Consider the following 20,178-nt stretch of genomic DNA (forward strand, 5'->3'; position numbering starts at 1 on the left):
CTTGCACACGTCCTGGTGTTGCTTACCAGTCAATCATCCATATTTTTGAGAGAGAAAATGTGGTGCTCACAAAATAGTGATTTACAAAAGGTAAAATTACAAAAGGAAAAATGTAACCACTGATTAAGGTTATCTGACTGAAGATGCTAATTGCGAAACAATAAATGCAATTTAAGAAAGCAGAAGTGCAATTTTCTCACAGCACATCTTACAATTCTTTGTTATTGTCTTTTTATAACAGCTTGTGTTTCCTCTTCCTCCTCTCTCCCTTCCTGCCTCTTTCCCCTCTCCCTCCTTCCCTCTTTTTCCCATCACTTTCCCCCTTCCTTACATTCCCCATGTCTTCCCCCCTCTCTCACCTTTTCCCCATTTCTGTCTCTCCTCCTTCTTGTCTCTCTGCCCCTCTCTTTCTATCTAAGTCTCCTTTTATTCCTTTGTCTCTCTTTCTCTCAGTCTCTCCCTGGGCTCTTCTTTGGTTGCCCTGAATCAGTGGCACAAGTGCGCTATGTATCATTGTCTTCCAATACTGCAGAAGTTTTAACATGCTGTTTTAGAAAGACTCCACCATTTTAGCAGAGATGGTGCACATTTATTTTAAATGGATGATGCCTTTGCTAAAATAGTGAAATAATTCCATACATATTGAGCATACATGTCATTATCAGTCAGCCTCATTTCAGAGCATTTAACTGAATATAAGAGAGCAATGGATACGGTTGGCAGAAAATATCCCAAAATATATCACTGTGGATGTGAGAGAAAAGTAAGTTAAAAAAATTGGGTAGAGTTTAATACCTCTGTGCTTATATGAGAAACTATTACAGCCTTGTAACCAGAAGTTAAGCCCGAAAACACACACAAAGTCATACCGATTTGCCAATGTTAAGTCAAACTCAAGTATCTTCCCAATCTCATTAGAATGTGCCTAAATTTAAAATGGGCCTAATCAGTGTAAAGAATTGGGGCCCAATGAAAGAGTCCAGAACACATATTTCTTCTTTCAGCCTTAAACTATAAGTTCTAACTTATTTCAACTTCATTCATGTGCGTCAGACACAGCACATTTAGCAATTGGGAAGCTTTTAGATTTGTGATATGACTTACATAAAAATGCATTGAAAGAAACAGAAAATATAGAGCTGGGCCGGAATTTTCCACCCCTTCACGCCGGAGGGATCTTCCAGTAAACGGAGATTTCAATGGCTTGCTGGCTGCACCGGGGGAATCCGCCACAGAGGGGCTGGAAAATTCCAGCCGAGGTCTCAGTGGAGATCAAGCAAAGAAAAATTGTAACTCAAGGAGCAGAAAAATGATTCTCTTTCCTGATTTGCCTGAACCTCTGTCACAACTTGGAGAAATCCACACCTGAGTAAGCTCAACTGGAGGATATTTGAATTTAAGAACAGAGCACAGTTAGTTCTGTGGGCAGAAGTTCAGTTGAATGGAGGGTTTGATGGGCAGACATAAAAGATTGAGGGTACTTGGATGTATTTCATCCACAAGCATAACTCACTTACACCCAAATACCCATGGTTTTTTAAGCTTCGTAATTGGTTAGCACCCAGAATATGGGTGCACCTGGGTACAAATGTAAAGGAATGCTACAGCTTTTGAGCTTGCTCACCTAAGTATCCTGAATTAACTCCTGCTCCTGAACTCATCACGCTATTAGAATTTAATTCAATAGTTTCCTGTACTGAAAGTGGGAGGCTGAAAGATATTGAGATTTGGAAAGATGAAAAAAAATTGATGGTTATTTTGCTTGGTTCCAAATTATTCAATCATATGCCCAAAGTTAGGAGTCTTGTAGCCTCATTGCTTTTGCCATCTGTAGCGCATCCTGCACATCGGGATAGATCCTGGGTCCTCAAACTCCAAGAATCCCAGCTTGTCCAAGATTTCAAAAACACTTGCTGGAACCACCACCTGTAATCAACAAATAAGGGAATTATGGGGGATAGGGTTACGAGTGGAGGAGTGTCCCAGTTGGAAAAGAGTTCCGGCCTGTGTTACTTCTTCCAGCCCAGCTCTGAACCATCTTCCAGTGCAGGTTTCTTTAAGCATGAACAGCGAGTCTGCAGCCAGGGTCCATGTTCATTAAGAGGGTGCCTGCTAGTACCAAGCACAAGAATCCCACTGGTATGGCAGCTAGGCCCTTAAAGAGGGCAGAAGCACCCCAAAGATTACAAGATCTATAGCACTGAAGGCCTCAGCTGAGACAGGGGCCTGCAATGTGGGTCTCGGGTCAGTTACAGAGAAAAGGAAGCCACAGGCAAGGTCCTTTCCTTTCATGGGAAACCTCCAAGGTATCACCACAACTTTCTGGAAAACACCATCAATTTCCCTATGGATTTCCTGGAATAATGATCAAATTAATGTTTTGTTTATTTTCCACATACAATATAAAGTGCTTTAGTTTTTACACCAGATCAATTGAACGACAGAGATTCCTCTCTCTCGGCTACTGGCTTGTCTCACCTGTGAACATGTTCTGATGTCATGCAGGAGGAGTGCACGCACCAACTAAATGGGAAGTAACTGCAGCTTTTCACACATACACAATGACATTTACAGAACACTTTCCTCTTCAAAAAATAATGAACTCTAATCTGCAAAGATATTTTAAGAACTTTCTTCTGCAAACATCCCTGGCGTTAGGTAAATAACAGCTGACAATCCAGAGATATACCAAAAGGTGACAGGATTTCTCAGTCACAGAACTTCTCCATTGTAAATCTGGAAAAATATCCATTGTTAAAAGACACAAAATGAAATAAAACCTATTTCCGTGTGAGCAGGTCATGGATACTAATCCTCCTTCAGCTACAATTATGTTTCTAGCTGGTCTTCAGAGTTTGTACAATGAAAGACTGATATTCAATACCAAAGAGGCCCTGAAAGTATGAATTGAGCTCCCAGTGCTTGATGTTTGTAGGAGGACTGCTGCTCTGTATATAACTGTCCTTTGTCACAGATGAAAGTATATAAGTAGTGCAAATAAACTGCGACTGAAATGGTTGTCTAAACCCGGGAAAAATTAGACGGCTAAATATGTTTCTTTACTTTAGCAGTGAAAACCCACCCAGCCTCTCTTTCACTGGTTGCCAGGGTAAATTTTCCTGAGAGCAGACTGTCTGAAATCAGGCTTGATCATAAATGAGCAGTGTTGAACAAATTTGTTTCCTGCCAAGAAATTAATCAGACCAGATTTCTTAAAGATTCAGAATGTTCATGTTTTGGTAATGTCTTGATTATCATCCAAAGAGCATCTCCTTCTTTGTGTCAGCATTAGTTCAGTGCTCCCATGCTCACTTTCGAGCCAGAATGTTGAGGGTTGAGGAGCCACCCCAGAAACTTGAGCACACAATCTAAACTGGCCCTTCAGCGCAGTACTGAGGGAATGTCTTTCAGTTCAGGCTTCTGCTTCTCAGGTGAGCAAGGCAAAATTCAATGACACAATTTCAAAGAGAAGCAGGGGAATTTTCTCTCAGTCTGGATAACATGTATCTCTCAAAAAATGCTACCAAAACAAATGATCTGTTCATTTACCTCATCACTGTTTGTGGGATCTTGCTGTGTGCAAATTGGCTGCTGCATTTCCCGACATGAGAACAGTGACCATACTTCTAATGAAATGATTTTGGAATGTGCTAAGGACATGAAAGACTATATGTAAATGTGAGTTATCCTTCCTCATATTCATTTATATGACCAAACAAGGGCAAGGTTTTCATCCCCATTTTGAGGTAAGTATGGAGGAGAGTGGGCACAAAAGTTTGTGTTGCCAGTGTACTGATTTTCTGGCACCATTCTATTCGCAACACCCCCAACATCAAAAACAACAACCCACAACGACACTTAATAACCACTCCATATGCTGTACTTGTGGCAGAACCTGCCTCGCATGAATTGGTCTCTTCAGCCACCAGCAAAAGTGTACCATGTTGAAGCTACCCCACCCCCACAGATTTGATTTGCTACATAAGTCCATAATCTCATGCAGGTTGAAGGACGCTGACGACAATAGGGGTGAGTGCAGAGATGGGTAGGCACAAAAATTCATGTTGCCAGCTGGCATGCTGATTTGCTAGCACCACTCCACCCCAGACCGCTTTCCTGGAGACTGGATTGGTGGCCGAAGGCTAACCACATGCAAACTGCGGATAGGCAATTAATGATACGTAATGGCCTAGTAAGACCTATTGTCAAGGTAGAGTGGAGTTTTCCAGTCGACATGCTGACAGATGAAGGAGTCAGGGAAGAGGTCATCTGACTGGAGGAGGCCTCCCAGCTGCAGACCGGGAAGCCAGTGCTTCAGGCAGTCTTTGAGGCCCTCCCTGCCAACCTGGTATCAGCTATCGCTGCAGGCTGCCTTTTGCAGGGGCGCCTCTCCTCAGTGGTGGCCCAGATGCCGAGTCTATTTTTTAGTTTAAAAGTTTTAAAATGAGGCAGCCTCTCTTTCTTCTCTGAACTGCAGGCTTCATCTCCTCCTGAGCTGGAGAGCCTCCTATTGCTCCCCCAGCTTTGAAAGTCAATCATCCCTCCTTGCTTGGATGGCAAGCCTGCCCTCTAGCCACTAATTGCCCAATTCAGAGAAAACCATTGCCAAGTGAGTTTCCCACACAGTGCGGGTTTGTGACTCCCATTTGACCCTGAAGTCAGAGTCCCAATCCAAAAGGAAAAATCCCACCCCAAAACCAAAAATGTAGCTAATACACAAGGTAGGATCCCCTGGAACATCCACTCCAAATTCAAACCTCTCCCCCATGGCTCATGGTCCTGCTCTGCTTCAACCCCTGGAACTTTAGGGTCTTGGTGTTTTCAGGCATCACAGAATAACTTTGAACTTTGAGATTTGTATAGTGAAGGCTGTCATATTTATTCAAAATATACTTGGGACTTTGAAGGATCTCTGAGGTTGGGGTGCTGTTCTTATATTTAGAAAGTATGAACTGGCTTCAACAGAACCATTATAGCTTCAGAGCACTGAAGGAACTGAACTGGCACACAAAGTCTTTAAAGTACCAGGCTTCAGCAGAAACCAAACCCACACACATCATATCCCACAATGGAGCTCTCAGTCACTCCAAGAAATTCAATCAGAATATATTCATCAGATTTGAAGCAACATATGGTGATAGTAATGTGTGGTCTATTGAAAATTCTACGTTATTTCATTCCACATTACCTCCACGTCTTACACCGACAGCCAATCTGAAGTACTTCTGAAGTGCACTCACTGTTGTTTGGTAGGCAACTGTGGAAGCCAATATGTACACAGCAGGGACCCATGAACAGCAATAGAAGAAGAAAAAACCTTGCATTTACATTGCGCTATTCATAGCCTCAGGCCACCCCAAAGCTCTTCACTGTTGATGAATAGTTTATGAACTGTATTTGCCCTTGCTTTGTAGGTAATCAGAGTAGTGGAATTGCACACAGCAAGTTTTCACAAACAATGATCAGACAGTTAACCACTTAATCTGTTTTGGAGGTACAGGCTAAGGGGTGTGTGTGTATACATTATGTGTATATATGTATACACAATTACATTGACCAGAACAACAGGACAACTCCTCAGCTTTTCTTCAAATAGTGCACTAAAATCTTTTACATCCATCTGAGATGACCAAGCTTCAGTTTAACATCTCATTCAAAATATAGCACCTCCAACAATTCAAAAATCCATGAAAAGTGCACTGCAATGATTCTGCGTTTAAGTCTCTGGATTAGCTCAAGTATACTGAGGGCGGAAGATGGAAGGCTGGCAATGGAGCATTGAAATAGTCATGTCTGGAGTTAACAAAGCATAGATGAGTGTTTCATCAGCAAATAAGCCAAAGTGGGGTTTGGGACAGAATATATAATGGAAGTGGAAGTAGGTGGTCTTAGTGGTGGAGAGGGTATGAAATCTGAAGCTCATATCAGCATCAACTAGAAGCCTGTGGGGTTGTGAATGGTCTGGATCAGCCTCAGACAATTGTCAGAGAGGGAGATGGAATTGGTGAGGGAATGGAGTTTACAGCTGAAGCTAAAGACAATGGCTTTGCTTTTCCCAATGTTTAATTAGAGAAAATTAAGACTTATTCAGGACTGAATATAAGACAAGCAGCATGGCAAAACAGAAAATAGTGGAGGGAGATGGCAGTGAGGCAAAGCTGGAAGTCATCAGCATCCATGTGGGTCCTGATGTTATGTTGTTGGATGACAGAGGTACAACATATAGGATTATAGAAATAGGAGCAGGCCACTCAGCCCCTTGAGCTTGTTCTGCCTTCAACTATATCATGGCTGAATTGTATCTTAACTCCACCCGTTTACCTTGTTTCCCAAACTCTGAATGGCTTTGCATACCAAAAATCTATCAATCTCAGTTTTGAAGTTTTCAATTGTTTTAGCCTCTATAGTAATTTAGGGAAAAAAAGTTTCCTGAGTCCTTTGTGTAAAAAAGTGCTTTCTGACATTGTCCCTGAACAGCTTACTTCTAATTTTAAGGCTGTGGTCACTTGTTATGGAGTTTCCCACCAGGGGAAATGGTTTATTTCTATCTACTCTGACAAATAATTTAATCAATAAATACCTTAGCCAGATGCAGATGAGAAGTAGTGGGGGGGGGTGCTGCTACGGATAGATCCTCAGGAGAATTCAAAGATAAGAGTCCAGGAGTAGGAAGAGAAGCCACTGGTGTAGATCAGGAGGCAGTCCCAACAAGCTGGACAATGGAAGGGAATGATGTGGCAAGTCAAAGGCTGCAAAAAGCTACAGAAATCTGAGGAGGGAGACTGCATCATAGTTGCAAATATTTTTGATTCTGTTTAAGGTTGCTTCAGTGCTCTGGCAAGGGTGGAAACCTGATTGCAGAACGTCAACATATTGAAGGGATCATAGCAATCTCAGTGCATAGTCCCTGCATCTTCATCAAATGTGAGAATGCTGCTTGCTTTTCTAGAATTGGGCTCAGCACAATATGGCTCAACCCAATAGTCAAGAAGAAGCCTATCTCCTGTCATTGTGACAGTATTGGCTCTTTGCTAGAATAGTCCAAAATTAATCCCATCTCCTGCTCTCTTCAGATACCTAAGTACTTTCTTCTGCTCCAAGTACTTACTGGAGGGACTATTGACATGGCCTGCTTCGGGTTATTCACAATGCACGACTTGGGTTCAAATTTTAGGTTAGGACTGGGAGTTAGGGTTAGAGGTTGGGGTTATGGCTAGAATGTTAGCTTTAGAACTAATGGTTAGATTTACAGATTAATTTTAAGGGTTAAGATTAAAAGTTAGATTTAAGGGTTAGAGAGGTTAGTGGTTCGGTTTTGCGTGCTAGCATTAGGGGTTATGGATAGGGTGTTAGGTTTAGTGGCTCACTTGCCAAGGAGTCTCAGGGGATTAGGGTTAGGGCTTGCTCACTCTGGGGATTAACTATTTCTCTGGCATCAATATTTGTGTTGCTGACAGTATTTCTGTTTGCTATCCTATGACCTATGTCTACAGAAACTTTTTGTGGGTGATTTTGCACATGAATTCATTTGATACATGTACTGGCTTCATCAACTGAGCCACCCCCTTTCCCAATGGTATACAAAGCCATATGATGGCCTGCATCATGTATAATGCCAGTATATGGGTACGGTAGTGCAGTGGTTATGTTACTGGTTAGTAATCCAGAGAACTGGAATAATAATCCAGATGAGTTCAAATCATTCACCAATACCCTAATTGGCACCCCCACAACATCCCTCTGCCAATCGTCAATTTACCCCACCACTTATTTCCCTATTAACACTGCCCACCACCCACCGCCCCCCAACTTTCCCAGTCATTATCCCTTGTCTCCTTGCCCAGTCTGACCTATGTGTGACTCCAAGTCCACATTAATGTGGGCGACTAGTAACTGTCCTCCAAAGTGACCTGTGAAGCCACAATACATGGTTCAAAAAGAAATTCCACTAACATCTTCTCAAGGACAACTAGGGACGGCCAATAAATGATGGCTTTGCCAATAATACCCATATTCTGAGAATGAATAACAAAAGTGGTTTGAAATTTTCAAGTGAGAGTCGGTTCTATTGATGGCACATACTACAATGCTCACTGTACAATGTACATTATTTTCCTTTCCACACAAATAGTAGTTACTTGGTAGTACAGAACTTGGATATTGCTGAAAAGAGAGACATGTTTCATCTTACATTCATCAGGACAAATGCAAAAATGCCAAATTCCAAAGGTTCACAACAATTTATGCTGCAAGAGAAAAGGGGTTCTGATTAAACAGAAATCAAACAGTGCAGTGCTTTGATTTCATACCTCAGCCATCCATTCTTTGAAGAGCCTTTCCCATTTTCCTGGCTTCTCTAGGTGTAGATAAGTGTCAAAAAGAATAAGGTAAAAGTACTGGTACTGCAGGCTACGTAAATGCAAGCTTGCAGCAATGTCTTTATCCTTTGCCCCTTTCGACTGAAACAAAGGGAACAAATAATGTTTTGAAAAGATAACAATATTGATTAATACTTGTTGCAGAATCATATTCAACTTCATACCATTTGTACTAATACTGGCCCCTCATTTGTGGAGATGTGCACGTGGAAGGGTCATGAGGACTCGAAACATCAACTCTTTTCTTCTCCGCTGATGCGGCCAGACCCGCTGAGTTTTTCCAGGTAATTCTGTTTTTGTTTCAAAAGTTACAATGTTGCAAGAGGCCACTGAGTATGGGGGAGGGTGCATATTCCATTTAAAGGCTGGAATTGCATGCATGGATTGGGGAGGGGCGGTCATAAAATCAAGTAGGATTGTGGGCAATACTATGCTCCATTGATATTGTACCAGTGCCAAGATAGGTGCTGGGCAGCCCACCCATCCTTGTGCCAATTTAGGCCACAAATGGCCAATTACTGACCACTTAAAGGCCTCCTCCCTACTCCCGCCCAGCTGGCACCCACTGAGAGGTGTTCAAACCACATGGCAAGGCCACCAGGCTCAGGGAGGTGGCTGTGGAGTGCCTCCTGTTCAGGCACACTGTGCCCAAAAGAGGGTTCCACCAATGAAAAGAACCATCCCTCCATGAACACCATTCCCCAACCACTACCCCCCCAACCCCCCCACCTCAATCTCCTAATCATGGAACCTCCACACCCCCCACCTCCACATCATTGAAGATCCCTGATTGGCCCCAGCAAGTCCGCCCCACTTACTTTGTACTCCAGCATCCATGCTGCTCTTCTTTGGAGACTGACAGCAATGACCACAACTCCTGGTGACGCTGCTGGGACTCGAGAGCTGCTGGTCATCTGATTGGCTGGCAGCTTTTGGAGGAGGGATGTCCTCCCACATGGAGGCTGAAGACATTACCTTAGGCAGTTAATTGCCTGAGGACCATAAAATCTGGTTAAAGCTTCCCAGGCCAGCAGATGTGGGGTCATACCTGACATTTCAGCTGGTGGGCAGGGCCACTGCCTAACTGTAAAATTCAATCCAAAGAATCTGTTAAAGGGTTTGTAATGGATCTCTGGTAAGTCTCTTTTGATTGGTTGATTTTCATACCCACTGCTAATAGATAAATAAATGTAATCCCTTCACACATCACTATTACATAAATAAGTAAATGTCTGCAGATAACATGAGGGAGCAGCCACTTTGCAGTCCACCTGTTTAGGCCATGAAGTTTATAGCAGTCTAATAGTAGTCTTTTTCACTTGGAGTGGGGCAAAGGTGGTCTGCTTCCCAAGCCATAATGTAAACTGAGATCTGTGAATGTTTTTTGTAGCTATCCTCTCCCCTTATCTGGCAGCTGAAGATCATTTTTTCTTTGTGTTCCTTCTTTACTGTCAAACAATTTTCAGCTCTCCTTCTAAGTCCTTTCATTAGTGAAGATTGTTGCGTGATTATCTCCCAATTCTTTTTATTATCATAAGGATTTAACACAGAGAAACATGCTGCTATGGAGGAGATTGAAACCATCTGTAGCAATTATAGTTTTGAGGAACATAGGACTGTAGCTTTAAGAATAATCTTGTGTTGTTAATCTGTGTAAACCAATGGGTTAGCAGCATGGGGAACCTCTAGGAAAGAGTTCTTCTTTCCTATAGGGCAGAATTTTTCCCCTGTCAGGCTGGCTTAGTGGGGGCGAGCATGGGCGGGCGGGGGCAGGCAGGGGTGGGCGGGGGCAGTTGGGAAGCCGACGGCCACCTGCAATCAGGGCCGGACCGTGACTTCATGCTGGTGGGCCAATTAAGGCCCACCCAGTGTGAAACGCGAGCGGCAGCGCTCAGTGGTGCATGTGTGGGGGGGAAGGGGAGAGGAGGACGAGCTCGAACTTCATGCATGCATGTGGGTACACACTGGAAAAGCTCCCTGAGGCACAGATGAACAGTTTTCATAATAAAAAATAAGGATCTTAAAAATGTTATAAAATATGTCGCCCTCATGTGACATAGGGACATGTTATTAAATAAATTTAAAAATGTTTATTTGATGTTGGAAACCTCATCCCGCCCGTGGATGAGATTTCCAAAAACATGCAAAGGCCGCTTGGCCTTTCTGCCTGCCCACCAACCGCAAGGTTGGACAGGCAGTGACAAATCTCTTCTAATTAACTTTTTAATGGCCTTTTAATTGTCGACGGGCACGCTGCCGACTCTGGCGCGCACCTGCTGACCGAAGTATCGTACAACGTCGTTGCACGTCATTTTATGCTCTGTCGGGTTGGGCATGCGCCCACCCACCGAGCTAAAAATTCAGCCCATAGAGTTAGATACATGCAGGGAGTTGCTGCTGCTGCTGCCTTGTAAATAAAGTTAAATGTTTCCACCAAGAAAAGTTACCTGGAAAATCAACTCTATAACATCATCTTTCACACACCTCGTCAGCGATAAACTCCATCAAAGTAATTAATGGAGGTTGATTGCTATGATTAATCAACAGCTTCATCATCATTGTATTATGCGACTACCAGGATTTTAGATGGTAAACTAGGTGGATATTTATTTTTTGTGTCGCAATTCCTAGGTTGCTAAAAGCAATTCCTTCAGAAAACATTAGCAGAACTGAAGGTGGATGACCTTGATGGCACTGAGGGTGTCAGAGAAGAGACAGCAGATGCTCTGACCACAATTTCTCAATTCTTAGATAGCAAAGCTGTGTTGGGAGATTGCCAATGTTACACCTCTTTCCGTGAAGGGAAAGCAAGATAACATGGATATTTCTCGTGAACGAACAGTTAGAATCTACCTTTCAAGATTTAGAAATACACAGAGGAATCAAGGACAGTCAGTATGGACTTGTTGAAAGCAAGCTGGGGATGACAAATGTTATACTTTTTGAAGAAATGACAGACTGGATAGATGAAGAGAATGCAATAGATGTGGTAAACATAGAAGTTCAGATGACTTTTAAGTAGGTATCTCTGGCCCCTGCAATTCCCTGACCAAATCCATTTACTTGAGGGCCATGGCAATGCTAGCGGTGGCCCAAACTTATACTCTTCTTTGCTCCCATCACCATATTGGCTTCATTCATTTATGGCCCAAGGCTTAATTTCGGGGGAGCCTCGGGCCTCATCCTTCGGATGCAGGAACGTTCCCCAAATCTGCAAAAATGGGCACGTTCAAATTCCTGGGACTTCAACTAAAATCAAGTTCATGAAAACATAACTTATAGGAGCAACTGAATTATTCAATTGGAGGTCCACCTGACTGATTTGCTGCAATCTGGTGTTTTCAGACTACTATGTTTTTATTCAATATTAATGTCACTTCTTACATTTCCTCTTGCATGTTGACCACTTTAACATGAGTGGTTTGAGCTCTCTTCTGGTTACTTGTTGATAACAAAGGTAATAAGACAAGAAAGTAACATCTGAATGGCTAGCTCTGACAGGCCTCAGTTACTTAAGTTACATAAGATAAATTGTTCACAAGGGAGTCAAGAGTTATGGGAAGCACACAGGAAAGTGGAATTGAGGCCATAATCAAATCAGTCATGATCTTATCGAATGGCGGAGCAGGCTCGAAAGACGGAATATCCTACTCCTGCTCCTAATTCTTCTGTTCTTGTGTTCCCCCATACTCCTTAATCCCCTTAGTATCCAAAAATCTATTGAGCTCTGTCTTGAATATAGTTAATGATGAGGCATCCACAGCCCTTTGCAGTAGAAAATTCAAAAGATCCACAACCCTTTAAGTGAAGAAATTTCTCCTCATCTCATTCCTAAATGGTCGACACCTTATTCTGAGACAGTCTTCTAGTTCTTGACTCCCCAGGACTCTAGTGAACCTTTATTGCAAGTAAATCCTTCCTTAGATAAGGAGACCACAACAATACACAGTACTCCAGGTGTGACCTCACCAAGGCCTGATACAATTACAGTAAGACTTCTTCACTTTGATACTCAAATCCCTTTACATTAAGGGTTAAGATACCACTTGCTTTCCGAACTGTTTGTTGCACTTGCATGTTAACTTTCAGCAGTTCATGTCACCAGGTCCCTTTGGAGAGCAATATTTCAACTTTCACCATTTAAAAATGCTCTGCTTTTCTATTCTTCCTTCCAAGATGGATAACTTAATGCTCTCCCACATTTTACTCGATCCGGTATGTTCTTGCCCACTCTGTTCTGTTGCTGCCTAAGCCCTGAATTTCCCCCTTTTAATGTGTCCACCTCTCTACTTCTCTCTCTTGTTTTAAGGCACTGTTAAAATCTCCCTCTTTAATGAAGTACTTGGTCACTTGTCCTAATATGAAGCGGTGTCAAATTCTGCTTGAGAGCCCTCTAATGAGGTGCCATTGGGCATTTTACTATGTTAAAAGATGCTATATAAATGCAAGTTGTTACTGTTGATAGAAAGCAAGAAAATTATGGCAAAGGGGAGGAGGGGATAAAAAGAACATTTCTAAAGTTTGAATGAATTTGATCCTTTGGCAATCCTTAAAATGTTTAAGTATTGTACTAGTCTTAAGCTTCTAATTGTTTTTGTGAAAAAAAGTTTTCAAATAAGATTTCCAAAGTAAAAGAGATACTTTTGTCTCCCAAAACAGAGTACAATATCTGTTCTGCAAGCAGTGGACAGAGAAATTACATGGGGCAGAATTTTATCCATGTCGAATGGGCTTGGCGGGGCAGGCAGGAAGCCAACCATAACCCACAATCGGGGGTGGACTGCGATTTCACACTGGTGGTCCAATTAAGGCCTGCCCAACATGAAACACGAGGTTCAGCGAATAGCACTGCCTATGCGGAAGGTGGGTGGGTGTGAGGGGAGTGCAAGCAGAGCTGCCTCAGGGAGATGAACAGATTTTTTAAAAAATTAAAGATTTTATAAATGTTATAAAACATGTCCCTGTTCATGTGACTGTCATATGAGCAGGGACATGTTATTAATGAAAAAATAGTTTTTATTTTATTTTTATTTGCTTTTGGGAACCTCACCCCATCCATCGATGAGGTTCCCAAAAGAGTGCAAAGGCTGCTTGGCCTTTATGCCTGCCAACCGTAAGGTTGGACAGGGAGTGAAAATTTTATTTTAATTAACTTTTTAATGGCCTTAATAGGCCTTGTAATTATCGGCGGACGCACTGCCAACTCTGGCGCGTTTCATGAGTGTGTGATGACATCAGGACACTCGTCCGATGTCATTGCACGTCATTTTACACTCAGTTGGGGCCAGCGCGTGCCCACCTGCTGAGCTAAAAATTTTACCCAGGGTTTCAAATTGGAGAATGGGTTTTTTTTTCCCCTGAAACCATCACTCAATGGCTTGTTTCCTTTAAATTAAAGTAAATTAATAAAAAATTTGACAGAAAACACAAAATAATCTCCATAAAATTGGACTTTGCATCTTCCCTTACAGCGAGAGTGGAGCACCAAGTGGAGGCGACAAGGAGCAAGTGCTAACTTGGGAATTTGGTGCAGTGGTGGAAGGAGGAACTGCTTTTAAACTTTTCCTCAGGTTCCAGTAGCTGGTGAGTGTCCATAGGCATTAGTCATTAGTTAAGTGAGCAGGTAGATGATTGGTTGGTGAGTTTTAAGGTTTTATCCCTCTAAATGGGGGCAGTTGTTTAAATCGTTACTGGGGAGATCTAAGTATTACATTAAATTTATAGCATAACCATTTAAACTACTTAATATAACTACAGATAACGGCTGAGTGATATTTCTAAACTTGAAACCTAATTAGTTAAATAAAACATAAGAAAGGTGTCAAGACAGGTGATGTGTTACAGCTGTAGCATGTGGGATCTGGTGAACACTAATGTGATCCATGACAACCACATCTGCAGTAAGTGGCTGCAGCTTGAGGAACTTTGGCTCAGAGTTGATAAGCTGGAGTCCCAGCTTTGGACACAACACTGCATCAGGGAGGGAGAAAGTTACCTGGACACCTTAGTCCAGCAGGCAGTCATATCCCTTAGACTAGGCTCTTCTGACTTAGTCAGGGGGGTGTGACTTCTGAGGCATGTATGGTGACCCAGAAAGTAGCAATAAAGGAGGCCCAGCCCTGTAATAGGTTTGAGGTTCTTGTGTGGATGACAGCAGGGACTGCAGAGAGGATAAGCAAACTGACCATGGCACTAGGAAGAAGGGAGGCATTCTAGTGGAGGGAATGAATAGGAATGTAGTTGTGGTAGGGGACTGTATAGTTAGGGGAATAGGTATGGTTCTCTGCAGCCAACAGCATGAGTTTCAAAGGCTCTGTTGCATGCCCGGCTCCAGGGTAAGAGCATCTCCTCCGGGCTGGAGAGGAAGTTGGACTGGGAGGGGAAGGATCCAGTTGTTGTGGTGCACGGATACTGAAGGCATAGATAAGGCTAAGAAAGATGTTCTGCTGAGGGAGTATGAGCAACTAGGGTCTAAATTAAAACATAGAATCAGATAGGTAATAATCTCTGCATTATTACTGGCACTAGTCCTAGGGAAAGGGGAAGCTGTACCACTGGGGGACAAGTGCCCTGGTGAGGCATATAATTAGGATTGTAGAGAGGGCTTCAGACTAAATAGTAATGGGGGGGGGGTTGTTCACATGAGGGGAGATTTGGAAAATTAAAGAGAAAGGACAAGGGCAATAGTCCAGGGTAGTGACACAGATAATGGTAACCAAAGTCGACAGGAAGGGACAGAGTACAAATATAAGAGAGCATCAGCAAATATGGTCAGAGTAAGGAAAAATGGCTCTAAACTAACAGTGAAGAGTATGGGCGAAGGGCCATTTATAAATCCAAAAATAAAAGTTGAGGCAATAGAAAAGTATATTGATGTGGGTAAAGACAAATTGAGTGAGACAGGAAGGGACAGAGAGTTTAACAGTAATAGTGCCTCATAGGGTAAGTCCATGCAGGGAATAACAATCAAAAGAAATTGAACTCACTTTAACTGAATGCACAGAGCATCAACAATAAGATTAATGAACTAGTGGAACAAATCGAGATAAATGGTTTAGATCTCATTGCTATTACAGAGACATGGTTACAAGGTGATCAAGGTTGGGAAATAAACATTTCAGGGTACACAACCTTTTACAAAGACAGGCAAAATGGAAAAGGAAGAGGGATAGCTCTGATAATAAAGGATAACATAAGGATATTAGTGAGAAAGAATCTTGTCTCAGAAAATCAGGAATTAGGATCAGTATGGGTGGAGATTAGGAATAGAAAGGGTCAGAAAACACTGGTGGGAGTTTTAGGTCCCATAACCATAGTTACACCATTGGACAGACTAATAAACAAGAAATTATTGGAACTTGTAACGAAGCTAATGTAATGGTTTGGACGGATTTAAATCTTCATATAGACTGGATCAATCAAATTTGCAAAGGTGGTTTGAAAGATGAGTTTGAAAGACTGCTTTCATGACAGTTACCTGGAGCAATATGTTGTGGAACCAACTAGGGATAAAGCTATCTTGTATGTAGAATTGTGCAATGAAGCAGGGTTAATTATAATGTCATAATAAAAGATCCACTGGGAAATAGTGATCATAATGCAATTGAACTCCACAGCAAATTTGAAATCGAAATATACCAATCACAAAGAAGAATTTTAACTTAAACAAAGCCAGTTGAATACTCATGAGGGGAGAGCTGGCTAAGGTTAGTTGGGTAATAGACTAAATCATATGGTGATAAATAAACACTGGGAAGCATTTAAAGAAACAATTCAAAACTTTCAAGAAAATTACAATCCATTGTAAAACAAAAATTTAATGAGAAAGAGATTCCGGGGTTTTCTAAGGAGGTTAAGCAAAGTATTAAATTGAAAGAAGAGGCATATAATGTTGCAAAGAATAGCAATAACTCTGAGGATTGGGAGTGTTTTAGAAACCAGCAAGGACGAAAAGGTTGATAAAAAGAGAAAAACAGAATATAAGAGTAAACTAGCCAGGCATATAAAACAGATTGGAAGAGCTTTTAGAAGTATATAAAAAGAAAGAGATTATCTAAAATAAAGGTTGGTCCCTTAGAAGCAGGGACAGGAAAAGTTATTTTGGAAAATGAGGAAATGGCAGACATTGAACAAATATTATAGATATAAAAACAAAAAACTGTGGATGCTGGAAATCCAAAACATAAACAGAAACAGAAATACCTGGAAAACTCAGCAGGTCTGGCAGAATCAACGGAGATGAGTACAGTTGATGTTTCGAGTCCTCATGACCCTTCAACAGAACTGAACAAATTGAACAAATATTTTCTGTCTTCACAATAGAAGACACAAGTTACATACCAGAAATAGATGGTAACCTAGGAGCTAAAAAGAGTGAGGAAATTAAGGTAATTAATATCAGCAGAGAGAAAGTACTGGACAAACTCAAGGGACTAAAATACAACTGATGGCCTACATCCTAGGATTTTAAAAGAGGTAGCTGCTGAGAAAATGGATGTGTTGACTATGATTTCCTAAAATTCCTTGGAGTATGGAACACTGCCAGCAGATTGAAAGTTAGCAAATGTAACACTGCTATTCAAGAAAGGAGGGAAGGAGAAAACAGGGAACTACAAACCATTAGCCTGACGACAGTCATCAAAAAATTGCTGGAATCCATCATTAAGGAAAACTTAATGTACTTAGAAAGGCAGTGATTTGCTGCACTCCAACAACACTCAAGAAGCTTGATACCATCCAGGACAAAGCAGCCCTCTTGATTGGCATCCCATCCACAAACATTCACTCCCTCCACCACTGGTGTACAGTGGCAGCAGTGTGTACCATTTACAGGATGCACCACTGTAACTCACCAAGGCTCCTTAGACAGCATCTTCCAAACCCATGACCACTACCATCTAGAAGGACAAGGGTAGCGGGTAGATGGGAACACCACCACATGGAGGTTCCCCTCCAAGTCACTCACCATCCTGACTTGAAAATATATCGCCGTTCCTTCACTATCACTGGGTCAAAATCCTGAAACTCCCTTCCTAACAGCACATGGACTGCAGCGGTTTAAGAAGACAGCTCACCACCACCTTCTCAAGAGCAATTAGGGATGGGCAATAAATGCTGGCCCAGCCAGCAATGCCCACATCCCATAAATGATTTTTTTAAATAAATAAATAAATAGGACATTTTCAAATTGGCAGTGTATAACTAGTGGATTGTTGCAAGGATCAGTTCTGGGGCCTCAGCTATTTACAATCTAATTAATGACTTAGATGAAGAGACAGAAAATAATATATATAAGTTTGCTGACAATACAAAGCTAGGTGGGAATACAAGCTGTGAGGAGGACACACATGAGGATGCAAAGAGATATAGACAGGTTAATTGAGTTGGCAACAAACTAGTATATGGAATATAACGTGGGGAAGTGTGAGGTTATTCACTTTAGCCTTAAGAATAGAAAGCAGAGTGTTTTTTAAAAGACATGAAACTTGTAAATGTTGATGTTCAATGAAACTTGGGTGTATTCGTACAAGGAACTCAAAAAATTAGCATGCAGGTAAGGAAAGCAAATGCAATGTTGTCCTTTATTGCAAGGGGATAGGAGTACAAGAATAAAGAAGTCTTGCTACAACTGTATGGGGCTTTGGTGAGGCCACATCTGAAATACTATATGCAATTTTGGTATATTTAAGGAAGGATATAATTGCATTGGAGGCAGTACAATGAAGGTTCACTGGATTGGTCCCTGAGATGAAAGGGATAAAAACAAAAAAACTGCGGACGCTGGAAATCCAAAACAAAAACAGAATTACCTGGAAAAACTCAGCAGGTCTGGCAGCATCGGCAGAGAAGAAAAGAGTTGACATTTCAAGTCCTCATGACCCTTCGACAGAACTTGCTCAAGTTCTGTCGAAGGGTCATGAGGACTCGAAACGTCAACTCTTTTCTTCTCTGCTGATGCTGCCAGACCTGCTGAGTTTTTCCAGGTAATTCTGTTTTTGCCTGAGATGAAAGGGCTGTCTTGTGATGAGATGCTGAGAAATTGGGTCTATATCCTCTAAAGTTTAGAAGAATGAGATGTGATCTCATTGAAACATTCAGGATTATAAAGGGTCTTGATAGGGTAGATGTTGAAATTTTGTTTCCCCTGGCTGGAGAATGTAGACCAAAGGGGCACAGTTTCAGGATAAGAGGCCAATTATTTAGGACCGAAATGAGGATAAATTTCTTCACTCAAAAGATTGTGAATCTTTGGAATTCTCTACCCCAAGGATTGTTGATGGTCCATCACTGAAGGCTGAAATAGACAGATTTTGGTCCTCAGGGAATCAAGGGATATGGGGAGCAGGCAAGTAAGTGGAGTTGAAGCCCATGATCAGCGATGATCATATTGAATGGCAGAGCAGGCTCAACGGGCAGTATTCTTCTCCTGCTCCTATTTCTTATGTTCTTATGTTCCTGTGTTAATTACAGTGCATACAAAGTAAACAGCCTGTTTTGATTAAGAGATGAAATTCAATACAATTGAAAATACAACACAATGGAAATTCATGATTTTTTTGTACCAAAGAGTTTCACATAAACATATCCAACTCTATTCTGTCCCAGACATCCTATAAGTCTAAAACAACTATGTATATCTAATTGCTGTATTTTATACCCAATGTTATTTTTACTGGTTTAAAGTCTGTTTCTGCTGAACATCTGTTTCTGGCTTGCTATGTCTTAATGACATACAATGAAGAAACAAATGAAATATGGTCATGAATCTAACAGATGTAATTAATGGCTTGGTCTTTGAGCAGCACCACTAACTGTCCCTCCTACTACCTCCTTCCTGATAATTGGACATGAGATTACTAAATGAGAGACCATAAATGAGATTCTATTACATGTGCTCTGTCTGTTTACCATGGGATTTTTAAACATTTACAAGACAGACAGACAGGAATAAATAAATAAGGTACAAACTTGCATATTGATAGCATCTTTCACAATCTCAGGACATCCACAACAGTGTTTTGGCAATTTTGTAGTGTAGCTACTTTTGTAAATTAGGAAGTACTGCAGCCAATTTATGCACAGCAATTGCCACAGCCAACAGTGAGATAATAATGATCACGTGATTTTGGTTGAGAGATAAATGTTGGCCCGGACGCCAGGAGAGCATCCTGCTCTTATTTGAATAGTGCCATGGGATGAGGTCCTTTAATTCTACCTGAGAGGGCTGACACAGTTTAATGTGTCATGTAAAAGGTGGCAATACCTTTAACTCAGGATCTTCTGCTCAGCGTGCAGGTGCAGGCCCCGCACATCAGCGCATAAAATGATGCACGCCCGATGTCACTGCGCGTCAGTCCGATCTTCAGTTCAGCGGGTGTGCACCGGAGTCAATACCTGACTGTAATGTCAGCGTAGGTTATGTACACAAGCTGCTGAAGTGGGGCTTGAACTCTCAACCTTCTGGCTCAGAGGTGGGAATGCTTTCTCCAAGCTAAGGCTGACACCTGATAGTGACAAAGCCACATTTCTCTTTCCTCTTTTTCGCCACAAATCCACCTCATATTTTGAACCTGCCGCTTTGCACAAAGGCTGAAAAAACATGTCCGGGGGGGAATTTTCTCCCCATCTGGCGGACTGGGCTGGAGCAGGCATGCAGCCAATCACCACCTGCGATCAGCTGTATGCTGCTATTTTACATGGGCGGGCCAAATAAGGCCCGCCCAGCGTGACACGCACCCAGAAGCACTCAGCGCTACCTGTGCAGGCGGGTGGGCAGAGGATGTAGAGTCGGGGCCTGCGT

General features: G+C 42.0%; 1 protein-coding gene across 1 annotated transcript in view; it reads right to left on the bottom strand.

Annotated features, from left to right (window-relative positions):
- Positions 1–1,812: 1,812 nt before the first annotated feature.
- Positions 1,813–20,178, bottom strand: part of LOC121276753 (paladin-like) — a 115,217-nt gene continuing 96,851 nt past the window's right edge. The window contains 2 exon segments of the mRNA XM_041185299.1: positions 1,813–1,926; positions 8,310–8,459. Of these exon segments, the coding sequence (XP_041041233.1) occupies positions 1,813–1,926; positions 8,310–8,459 (264 nt within the window).

Source organism: Carcharodon carcharias, chromosome 4 (assembly GCF_017639515.1).
Source record: "Carcharodon carcharias isolate sCarCar2 chromosome 4, sCarCar2.pri, whole genome shotgun sequence".
Classification (NCBI taxonomy): domain Eukaryota; kingdom Metazoa; phylum Chordata; class Chondrichthyes; order Lamniformes; family Lamnidae; genus Carcharodon; species Carcharodon carcharias.